Source organism: Notothenia coriiceps, unplaced genomic scaffold (genome assembly GCF_000735185.1).
Source record: "Notothenia coriiceps isolate Sejong01 unplaced genomic scaffold, NC01 NC01_scaffold00031173, whole genome shotgun sequence".
Classification (NCBI taxonomy): Eukaryota; Metazoa; Chordata; class Actinopteri; order Perciformes; family Nototheniidae; genus Notothenia; species Notothenia coriiceps.
In genome coordinates, this window is record NW_011363874.1 from 51,619 (window position 1) to 63,993 (window position 12,375).

Sequence of the window (12,375 nt, forward strand, 5' to 3'; positions counted from 1 at the left end):
GCTGCTGCCTCTCTGTTGGACTCCGGTACTGCACATTACTCACGCGACGTTGTAAAAAAAAAAATGAGTGGGGGGCCAACGCACTAACCACTCCGCACTAACCGTTGATGGTCACTGGAATTAATACATCATAGAGTGCATTTTGCATGATAGGTCCCCTTTAAGTAATAAAATGATCTGACCAAGCAAATGAAATCAACAACAAAATATAGCCTTAGAAGAGTGCACAGCGTTTATTCATCATCTTTTAAACCCCTAAGTCAAGGATTAACTGTGCAGCCTTGCGAATTTATCATACGTACCAGAAGCAGTTCCCAACAACACAGTGTGCAAACTGACAGGACCTCTCTCTCATATGCTACAAGTCAAATATTGTATGAATCCTTTAGCTCATCTCCATCCACACACCAAGTCAGACTGGAAAACTGTAACCAACAAGCGGGAGACATACTAAGCCCGGCCAAGAACGCTGAGAGGGGGAAAAAACGTACTACCAGAAAGTGAACAACTTTAAGAGAAAAAATTGTATTTCCTAAGAGACTTTGTTTAGTCCCATCATCCTCTTCAGAGTTTATTTAACACTCCAGTGCCCAAGCTCTAACACGTCTGCAACGCTCTGATAATTCATTCGTAATCAAACAGTTTATGTGATGTGCTTACCATGTTGTGGTATTTCATCTAAAGGGAGGCTTTTAAAATAAGTACCGAATGGAATTAAAATGACAGAATAAATCACTGCTGCTGCACCTTGACAGCTGCTGCCTCCCCCCATACCTGTCTGTCTGCCAACTGAGATGGACAGAGAGGAAGTACGTCTGACAGTAATATATTTGTTTTAAGCTATGAATTAATTAAACATTCCTTTTTCTTTCACTCACAAATACTTGGTTTCAAGGTAATAAGCAGAGGTGGTGAAGTAAAGATTACTTAATTTGCTCTTTAGTACTGACAGTATATTTTGTGAGACTGAACAAAGCCAATAGTAGTTTAAATTGCTCTTAAATGTGACTTAATTGTACAGAGAAAGAATGATGTGACACACAACTTAAGCAATCACATCACAGTGACTATTTAACTTGTGCACTGGCCTCAATCTGCTGCTCATGTAACAAGTCGAAATGCTGACTTAAGCTGTCGTCTCCTCTGCTAACTGCATCCTTCTTTGCTGCATTAAGTACTGTTTGTGTGTATGAAGGCAGTTAAGCACATTATAAGAGTGGACTGACAAATTAAGCATCGTTTGGACTTGCATGGCTTCCTACTTTTTCTATGGAGGTATTGCAATGTCTCTTCAAACCAAAGGGTATCACTTTTGTTTTACCTTTGCTAATAAAGTTTTGAGACGTGTCAGAACAATGCCTTGACCCTGACACGGAGAAAACCGAAATGTCCAATACATGGCATTGGTGTACACAAAATCAGCGAAGAGAAACAGGGTTGACAAGGCAAGGTGCCGGGAGGTGCGTGGCATACAGAGTGAGAAAAGTGGGAGAGAAAGGGGGGAGGGGGGCCAAACAACAAAGGCTTGAACCAAACAGGGCACTGGCACAAACCTTGATCCACCTTTTCGTGAGGCGACTTCCTGCCTCCACAAAACCCTTTTGAAAATGTGAATAGGGCCACATGAAGCACAGACAGTGTGGAGAGAAATAATCAGTTGTTGCAGTATTATTAATATTTATGACCAGACAAATCAAAACCAAATAATAAATGTGTAGATGGATTATGGAAAACAAAATCTCCACAGCACCCCTCTTTCTCTTTCTCTCTCTCTCTTTCTCTCACACACACACGCACGCACACACACACACACACACACACTGATTAATGGACTGAATCAGGCAGGGTGGAAGCAGTGTGAGAGTGGTGTAATTGGATGTTCCAGGGCGCTCTGCTCACCCTGGCACTGCCGTCCTCTTTGAGGCTGATGATGTCCAAATCAAAGTCTTTCCTCAGGCCGTCGGTCTTATTAAGAACAATGTGCCCTGTCAGTCCGTCCCACTGTGCCTACAGAGATGAGACACAGAGGGGGAGAGAAGTGGGAGATAGTCTGAGTGCAGAGTGGTATTGAAGCTCTGCAGCAGACTCCCAGGAGGGACAGTGAAAGGGATGAAGTCATTGAAGCATTAGGTGAACACTGGAAGATGTCAACTGGAGGTTTTGTGGTAAAATCGCAAAATGCATACAATTGTGTTCATGAAAGAGATCATAATTGAATTTACATGCATATTCATCCCAATGCAATACAAGGGGTTTCAAATTGTTAATTGTAGTTGGTATGCTTGTTAGCATGCATGCACCTTGTACTGAGTAATTACTAATTGTCTTCCCAGTGGACAGTCTGTTTTCACACCTAATTAATCTAAATATGTGCACTTTGTTTATTTTACAAGCTGTAGTGTTTTCTAATCCTTTTTTCACACGCTACAAACCCTAATGGCAGTGAATTTCCTTCACAAAGTGATTCTCTATTTTCCCATATTGTTTTATGGAACACATACAACGTTTTTGGATGTTTGGATGATTTCTTATATCTTAGACATGTGTGAAAAAACGGATTATTAATCTCCAAAAACATCAAAAGATATGAACTGGATATAAGAAACACTTTTCTGTGGTTTAATAATGTTTCTACAAGGATTCAACGTTAGAAATCCAGGATATTTCCACCTTTTCTGTAATGAAATGACGAACATTGAACAACAAAAATGTTTCCAAACATTTGAAATTGAATTCCATTAATGTTTTCCACAGAAGCAATTCGGAGTATTGGGGACTACAATAGCTGGGGGAGAGGAAACACGCAGGTTAAAGTGCCCGGGATTTAATTTCAGCCAATGAAATGAAAACTGTGTACTCATATTCTGCACTCTCTTGGCAGAAAGTCTTTTTAATTGAGTGCTGTGTGAGGCATTACTGGTTCTTGCAATCAAAAAGGCTCTTATCTAGTGATGAATGGCACAGGAGGACAGATGCTTCAAAGGATAGGTGGTGGCAAACTAAACGAAAAGATGAGGAGACACCAAGATAGAAAGAAAGAGGACGGGGGGCATGAAGAGCGAAATATGAGTGAGGGGATTGAATGAAAACGTTCCCTCTCCGTGGTGGGCAACGCTGGGTTTAAGACTTAACAGATCAAAACACTCAAGCATCAAAGGCCTCATTTCTGTCTGTAGGCATCCCGTCTGGCAGTCAGGCCAAACCACAAGCTTTCAACTTATAAGTACATAAAAACCGTATATTTTCATGTTGTGTACTTTAAGAGGCAAAGCATGGCCTGTCAGAAGCCACCTATCATGTATCGTATCACATGAAATGATCTGACATGCAGCTAGGTAAGTTTCACGCTTGGGTAAGTTTCACGCTTGGAGCAGAGGCATTACGAGGGCAATTTGAAGTAGGCTGTGCTTTCAAAACACACTGAAAACAGTTCATTAAAAAGGCATGGTGGTTTCTGAAGTCATGCTGCTAATGGAACAGGGTGTTTTAGCTGTCTGTGATCCAAAGACCTCAGCTGACACTCACCTCTTTGAAGAGGTTCATGAAGCGAGGTCCGAAGCGCCAGGGTTTGTGTCGGTGACACTGCAGCGAGCTGACGGTCATCTGAGTGGCTCGCTGCGACGCCACGGCAACCATGAACACTGCGTCGTACATCAAGGCAGCATCTGTCTGCGGAGGAGGAGGGGAGATGAATTTCAAATTATCATATAATCTCAATTAAACTGAGTTCTAGAGTGCTACATCTGTATGTTTAACAGAGAGCAGAGGTGGGAAGTAGTGGAGTACAAATACTTCGTTACCGTACTTAAGTACATTTCTCTGGTATCAGTACTTTACTCCACCACTTATTTTTCTGACGAATTTTTACTATTACTTCTTACATTTTTAGCACAAATACCTGTACTTTCTACTTCTTACATTTTGAACACAAATACCTGTACTTTCTATTTCCTACATTTTCAAAACAGGTTCGTTCCTTTAGTTTGAATGTGTGTTTGGTGGCGTGATCATTATTCTATGGAGTCATTGCGTGCCTATTGATTTGAACACGATCCGTGTATCCATCATTTCCTGGTCTTCTCTAAAGAAGAGGGACGAATTAAAACGTTGTCATGTTGCCGTTGTTCAGCATGGAAACATTCATTAGCTAACAATGACATTATTTTTCTATTAATATAAAGGGAGGTCAGGTACTCTTTAAAACAGCTGGTAGTGATGGGTACTTTTTACTTAAGTACATTTCGAAGCCCATACTTTTACTTGAGTAAATAAGTTTAGTCAGTACTTCTACTTACCAACATTTTTAAACATGAGTATCTGTACTTCTATTTGAGTAAAGTATGTGTGTACTTTTGCCATCTCTGAGAGAGACATATGTTAAGGTTTTACTTATCAGGAGGTCAAAAGGAAGTGTAAAAGGGGGATTTGTAAATGGTTAGGGACAAGGGGGTTTTATGGTTTAATGATGGGATGTAGGACCAGTTGGCTGTTTCCTTTCATGAATATATAGCGGGACTGTGAGCTGTGTTCGGGGTGCAGAACTTCTCTGTCCTCTGAGGATGAAGTTGCTCTGTTCCTGCATTTGAGATCGATTTCACTTGTATATTGACTTTCTTTATTACTTTATTAAATATAACAAAAGACCAACTTTGTCCATGCATCACTTATCAGTTTCTCTTAAGAATTTCCTCCACAAGGAAGATGTTTTTTTCTCACACTGCGCATGTGTCGTTCACATGTCAAGGCAGGTTGTAAACAAGATGAATTACAGTAAGAAACCGAGAGAGCACGGTTTGAAGATGAAGAAGTAAAATAAACAGCAGATTTCGTATAGATATTATGACGGAACAAATACAAGTGAGGATTACAGCGATAACATTTTTTATCATGCTGAAATACAGCCTCTGCAAAGATTTAAAGGTTAGCAGCTGTGTGCAGAAAAGCAGGCAGAATACAAATGTGAATCCTGGGCTTTCATCAGTATGTGTGTTTCTGGCTTACAGTCATGATTCCGTCCATCAGGCCACTCTCTTGTTTTGGACCTTGCAGTCTTTCCATAGCCCACTTATCCATAGTGGAAGCTACCAAGGGGTGGTCAAAGTTCAGCAGTCTGAAGCCGGTCATGTTGACCCCGCTGTAGCGGTACGGCTCCAAGTCCAACGCAAACAGATCCTGCAGGGGGAGGAGGGAAGCAAAAGGAAATGTATGATTTGGTGTGTGTGATATGTATAAAAGAAAGGGCAGGAAATAGCTTTGAGATCTAGCTCAGGGTGCAACTTTCTCAGCCTTTACTTTGAATTGATGAGCCGCGCACGGGCAGCATTTTTTAACATCCTGAGAGAATTTACAACGCCAGTTCAAGGCCAAATGAGCACACAAATCATCAGCTTTGTTTTTTCCTTTGTCTGGTATCTTCAATAAAATAATTGTAGTCATACGGTTTTCTAACTCACCAAAGTCGTGAAAAAGAAATGGTAGTACTCGGTCATCATTCCCATTGATGAGAGCTGCAAACAATGAAAAGAAAGAAAGTAATAAAAGAAATGTCAGGGCATTATTGCAGACATATGAGTTCTCCAGCGCTTCAGCTACATTCAAATCTTCAATAACAAAGATATTCTGCTGGTGATTTTTCTTTTGTGTGGTGTATCAAATATGTTATACATTAAAGGGGACCTATCATGCAAAATGCATTTTTATACGTCTTTTATACATGAATATGTGTCAGGGAACTCACCAAGTGTCAGAAAACACAACCCTCTCTATTTTCCTCCATACCCAAATCTCTAAAAACGGGGCTGCAACGGATCTGATACAGACTGATCCAGATTTGAAATATCTCTGACGTCAGAAACAAGGAGCTCCGCCTATATGGGCAACTCTCCACCTATTAGGGGAATGAGAGGTTGCGTGGCATGGTAACAGCATGGTAACAGCATGGTAACAGCGTGGTAACAGCATGGTAACAGCTAACAGCATGGTAACAGCATGGTAACAGCTAACAGCATGGTAACAGCATGGTAACAGCTAACAGCATGGTAACAGCATGGTAACAACATGGTAACAGCATGGTAACAGCATGGTAACAGCTAACATCATGGTAACAGCATGGTAACAGCATGGTAACATGACGCTCGTGCCTCGCCCCCTTCCTTTGCAGGGGGGCGTGGTCAGCTGCAGCTCATTTGCCACAGAATCAGCCCTTGTGAAGACAGGGCTGGAATAGAGCAAATAGAGCGAAATGAGGCATGGCTAAAATGCCTGATCTGTTTGGTATTTTGAAAAAAAAACTTCACAGACATGTTTTATATAGGTATGGCCCTACAATATATTATTCAAATATAGCATGATAGCTCCACTTTAAGATTTATTTAATGGAATTCAATACGGCTGTTAAACAATTACATGAAAAAACATTCATGAACTTCACTAAGAATAGTCTCAAAACGTGTGTCAGCATGTCTGTTATTTAATTAATCGTCAGCTATCGAACTTCACCATCTGTGTTTATGGGAAACAAAGAAATAACGTGAAGCCCCCAAAAGCACACATAAATGTTTCGGAAAATCTGTGGAATGACAGAATATTGCAGGAGACTCTGTACGAACCTGCTTCAGGAGCTCCGCTGCCATGCGATAGGAGCAGTCGAAGAGAATAAAGAACTCCTTGTCTTTCTTCAGTTCCTTCAGCAGCGGTCGGGCATCCTGGTTGCCGGGGGTCAGCTGGCGGATCTTGATCTTCAGGTTGAACTTTGCCGGAGCTTTGATTAACTCCTGCATCCGCATCAGTCCTACAAAAACAAGTTGGCAAATGAGACTTGATTTTATTTATCCCCTTTTACAAATTACGCATTCCTAGCTCCGCCACATGAAGGTCATTATGTCACGGTAAAGAACGTTTCAGCAAAGCTCGTGCTTGCCGTAATACTTGGTGCCTCATATTCAACTGAGGAATGTAATCACTATTCACTGCATCACCCTGTTGCCAAATGTCTTGCATCTTTTTTTCAAATTCTTCTACTTTGTTTTAAACCCCATCAAAGGATAACACACACCTTCCCTGAATCTTGTATGTGTGTGTGTGTGTGTCTGTGTGACATTTCAGGGGGGGGGAAATGTGGATTGAAAATGAAAAGGGAAAAAGAGGAAAAAATGAAAAATCTATAAACGTTGACATTTCAACAGCAGCATTTCATATTCTCTAGGTCATAGGCTGGGACTCCATATTGGAACTCTCTGGATTTGAGGCCGTGGGTGTTGTGTTTTGGCTCTTCTCTGCAGCATTAAGGCCGAGGGCAGCAGCACTGGCAGCTGTTTGATACCAGGAACTCTGCCCTGTCACAGATTGGGTTCACTAGCTAAAGGTGGCATTGGTGGACAGCATTTTTGTGAGTTATTATGACCTTCACATATGAATACATTGTAATGTCGAGAAACAAGAGCCAGACCTATTCTCACTTCAAATGCCACACAATGTCATAGTTGATATTCTTTCATGCAGTAGGACAAATCAGGACACATTGCAGTCTCCAGTCCAATTATATTATTAACTATAAGAAAATATAGTATGAGGGCGCTGATCTTGTATATAAGAAATATCAATTCTCGTGAGAACCTGACGCCCGTATACAAGATGGCGCCGTGGACGTAAACATCAACGCGACTGTTTGACACGATTTTCATATTTTTGGAGTAATTATACAGTTTTTGACAAACAGAAATATCGTTTTCTGGCATCACTTTACAGCTTACGGGGGAAATCTGCATTTTGGTATGAGGGCGCAGCGCCCCTGTTACCCAGTTTGAAAAAAAAACTGGATATCACAATACAAGACAATATATTGATCGCTGATTTTATTACAGGTAGATGTACAGTAAGTTACAGATTTTTGAGCTGAATTGTTTTGTTGTGTCTGAGTGACCGGAGCACTGAATTTATCCAGAATCCTCCATGAGTGATATTTTTCGTTCTCAAAAATCTCTTGGATATTTTCTTTATTTCATACATATATATTTGATCAAAACACTTTGAGGAAATGATTTCCATATAAATTGCAGACTTAATCAAATGGGTTTACCTTCTAGTACATCTCTACTCATGCATGGCACCATGAAAAGACTTGAAGTACATATATATATGAATCTGTTTTGAAATCTACAATGGCAATCTGACAGATAAAAAACCGATGGCCCTACCTGTGCTGTCCTCATAAACCACAGTCAGCTTCCTCCATTTGAAGAACGTGACCACGTCCAGGATGGCCCTGGCGATGGCGGTGTACTCGGGATACAGGTTGATGAAGAAGGTGTCTTTGTTGTTCACCGACGGGTGTTTCCAGCGGGTCTGGATGTGAGGGACCTCCAGAGCGTTGCAGATAGACTGGACGGCGCTGACCGAGGAGCTGTGAGACGGGCCGAACACCGCGACCACCCCCAGAGCCAGCTGGTCACATACTGTGGGGGAAGAACAAGGTGAAAACAACACAAAGTCAGACGGGTGTCATCACAGTTTGGAGACAGTTTCTCAAACAAAGTCCATTGCAGATCAGGTTCACTTTAATATTCAATACTTAAGGACTTGTTCAAATAATACAAATTGTAAAAAAATAAGCTTTTGGACCAAAGAGAGACAATCACACGCTTTTAGCCTACGTTGCATTGGTATTAGAGTAATGAAGACATTAGTCAATAATTGCCTTCAATAACAAAGAACATTTCTAATTGTAGGTTTTATATAATGTTCATGTGTTTTTTCCTCTCTTTAAAGGTGGGGTAGGTAAGTTTGAGAATCCGGCTCGAGATACACTTTTTGTTATATTCCATGGAATGCTCTTAACATCCAATGCAATGAATATCTGAAGTGCTTTGACAAAAAATCCATGAAAAAATGTCATCTGTGGAAGCCGTAGTTCTGTAAAAAGCACGACCAATCATCTTAGCCGGCCTGGCTAAAATGATTGGATGGACTACCTGCCTGTCAGCCTTCCATCTGTGCACAAGTTTATCTCGTGCCCTCCTTGGTCATGTGCGCGTTCGTGTGTGTTGGAGGAGGGGCTCTGTAAGGAAGTTGAAGATTTTCTCCGGTTGTGTATTTTCAAATTCTAGTGATCTCGAGCTGGTTTCTCTAAAATTACCAACCCCACCTTTAAGAGATGCTACTGTATCAATCCCCTTTACCCAGTAATTAAGCTAGGTTATGCTAATCTTATTGATTCCCTGTATGGTGATTAGAAAGGAATTGATCAATTTGCCCCACTCTTGTAAAGAAAGTTAAATAGCTTAATAGACCTCAAACAAAAGATTACAATTTTCAACTTGAGCCTCTTTGGTTTCAGATTCAAAATAGTTTATTGTCCAATAAATCGACATAAAATTGAAATGTGTAAACAAAAGAATTCCATCTTGAAGTTTTCTATAGAAGTGTTTAGAGTACATGTTATGCTACACACATGATTGATTAAGGTGATAATGTTGTCATCGCTTACAGTAACTACTGTAAATCTATAGCTTAGCATAGCTACATCTGATCATTTCTTACCTCTCCTTGAAGCCTCAAAGCCATCAAAGAGGTTGATCCTCTGAATGTCGTAGGTGAGAGTCGTGTTGGGCATCAGGGTCTTGTTGCGGTTTATGTTATTTACAGCAAATTTGAACGCCAGCTCGTCCATGCTGACTAACTCACTCTCCCTGGTCTCAAATATACCGCCTGCACATGGAGAGGGGGGACAAACACAAGAACACTGTCACTGCACAGAGATTACATTCATGGATTTGGATCTGTGGGTTGAGATTAGAACCTTTCAAATCCCATCACAAACACATAACAAAAGGAAATTATAGTATCATTGTAAAGATAAGCTAACTGGTTGAACTCAGTGACTGAGGAACCCATTATCTGGTGTACATTTCAGTTTATTTACAGCAAAAAGCAGTCCAGACCGTCATAAAAACAAAGCTATATTCAAACCTTAAAGAGTCAACTAAAGTAAACAAATACAACTTTTCCAAAATAACTTATGAAATCCCGTAAGTAGACAAGGGAAACGTTTGAGCTAAGCCCACAGCGATTGGCATCAAGCTTCAAACAAGTTTGCACCAAACCAAATTTAGCTCAAACAAGGAAGTGCCCTGAAGGAGAAGCTCTACACCTTCTTTGAAACAGGAAGCTCCTCCTTCAGACAAACCAAAGTTAGCTCTGCATCAATTAAGACAATACAAGTACGTGTCTAAAACAACAACAGAAAATCTTCATTATATGTGTTTATCCCTATTAATACTAGCAATAAAGTATATAAGAAAGTAAAACAATTAAAGAACACTGTACTCTCACCAATGATGTGTTCAAAGACAGATGGTGTTAACTACTTATTAGAAACTTAATCATCTAGTTGAATTAAGTTTGTAAAATGAAAAATGTCTTAATGTGTGGAATTCTGGTGAAAATATCCACGGCTTATTGGATTTCTTATATAAATCAATATGCCGTGGTTAGACACAAGAAATATCTTGTACGGATTATTGTACTTTTATTTGATCAAATAATTTGAAATGACCAACAAATAATTTAATAAACATTAATAAATAATTTAATCAAATAGGACCACTTTCCAATAAAACATCCATTATAAAGAGTTTGTAACTTGTGTTAGGTAATGTTTAAAGATTTGTATTTTTGGTTAAAAAGTCCCACTCCATGTTGTATAGCCTTTCTATTAAATGCTGTTTTTATAGTGGTAATTCAATAATAAGTATTTATTTGTCACCTCTGCATTAGACATGTTAAGTAAAAAAAAAAGTTCGGATGAGAAGGTAAAAAATTCTGTTCAAATCATTTTTCCAAAACACTAACCAGACAAAGGGATTTCTCCCAAGACGTAGTAACAACGTAAAAAACTCCTTTTAGAACGAAGTAGCAGAAACATATTTTGCATGCAGTTATAAATAAGTCTTCATTAAGCCAGACGAGCACTCTGAGTATTACACACAATACGTCCTCTGCAGCCTGATTTAATGAGGGTCATTTCAAATAATAATTGTTTATGCAAATCTATCAGCCATAAACAAACCCATGAATACTTTATGTCCACAATAAAAGATAATATCTGTGGTTTCAATGCCTCCAGCTTCGATTTTCTATGAGAACAAAATTAATTTGGAGTTCCCTTAGAAGCAAATTAGATGAATATTAAAAAATTTTTTTTACAAAAATCATATTTTTTCTCCAAGGCATAAAGTGTAGTCCAAACATTTTGTTTTTCAAAGTGGGTTGAAAATCTGCAGCTGCTCTTCCACTCCTCTGACTTTTTATACACGGGGACCCAAGGCCACACACATACAACTTTCTGTTGGACCAGCTGTCAGCACGCTGTGGAGAAACAATGCTGTTGAGACAGACTTTTGAAATTCCTCATCAACATCCTGTCAACCGGGTGCAGAAGATGTGAAGTGTGGACCCAAAGACAAGATGAAATGGAAGCAGTGTAATTGCTTGCTCCTGCAATGTGAAACGGCAGGAAGTAAAGAGGGTTTAAGAGCTTCTCGTGGAGGTTCAAAACGGGCTTTAGAAAGACAAGTCACATCAGTCAGGACATAGACCAAAATAAAATAAATCCTTGGACAAGTAATCGTCAGTCAGGGTAGATTCCTTAGAATGAAACCGCAAGTGTTTGCTCCTTAGCTGATTCTGCAGATGCTTCATCAGACTGAATCTAATCGCAGACAACTTAGTCTATTTGTTGAGTTCTAATAAAATACTTCCTGTCTTTTCCCTCCTGCTTTATGACTTCAGCAGCTCATATTGTATACGGTGTTACACTGAAATAATGTATCAGAACAGTTCGCAAGAAGAGTGGTAGAAGCTCATGTGGTTCGCTCAGAAGCATTACAATCATTTTGTTTAGGTTTTAGTCCAAATAAAGCTCGCAATATAATACATGTTGTTATGTAATGGTTGTTCGCGCATAGGCTGTTTACATATTCCTCGAGGATTAAGCTATAGGACCTGGCAAAGCATAGAATGTGTTTAGCTTAAACACAAATTGGTTTAAAAAATATGAAATAAAACAGAAATGTGTTCGATGTGAGCAGGTGTTAGACTTCTGAAAAATGATTGTGTATGACTAAATACTAATGCTGAAAGAACACCTTACTTTGAGGAACACGCATGTCAAACCTTTTGATAAGTTAACACAGGAAAGGTGCATTTGAGAAATACAAATCTTGTTTAACAAAGACAGTTTAAGGTTTTTGAACGCTAACAAGTATTGGGGTTTGTTAATCAAGCCAATGGAAAAGTGCAACCCAGAACAAAGGGTTTCAATTGTAGTGTAAAGACTGGGATGTATTCAGTGCTCTACTGTATGAAGCCCCTGCAGGG

The 12,375-nt window shown here is 39.7% G+C and overlaps 1 protein-coding gene across 1 annotated transcript; it reads right to left on the reverse strand.

Annotated features, from left to right (window-relative positions):
* Window positions 1-732: 732 nt before the first annotated feature.
* LOC104959857 (glutamate receptor ionotropic, kainate 1-like) lies at window positions 733-9,705 on the reverse strand (the record flags this gene model as incomplete). Its single annotated transcript, XM_010787768.1, has 9 exons — window positions 733-789; window positions 1,554-1,598; window positions 1,900-2,007; window positions 3,526-3,669; window positions 5,002-5,172; window positions 5,454-5,507; window positions 6,609-6,790; window positions 8,196-8,453; window positions 9,538-9,705. Coding segments are annotated over 9 exons (1,187 nt in total), but the record flags the coding sequence as incomplete, so codon positions are not given.
* Between the last annotated feature and the right edge of the window lie 2,670 nt (window positions 9,706-12,375).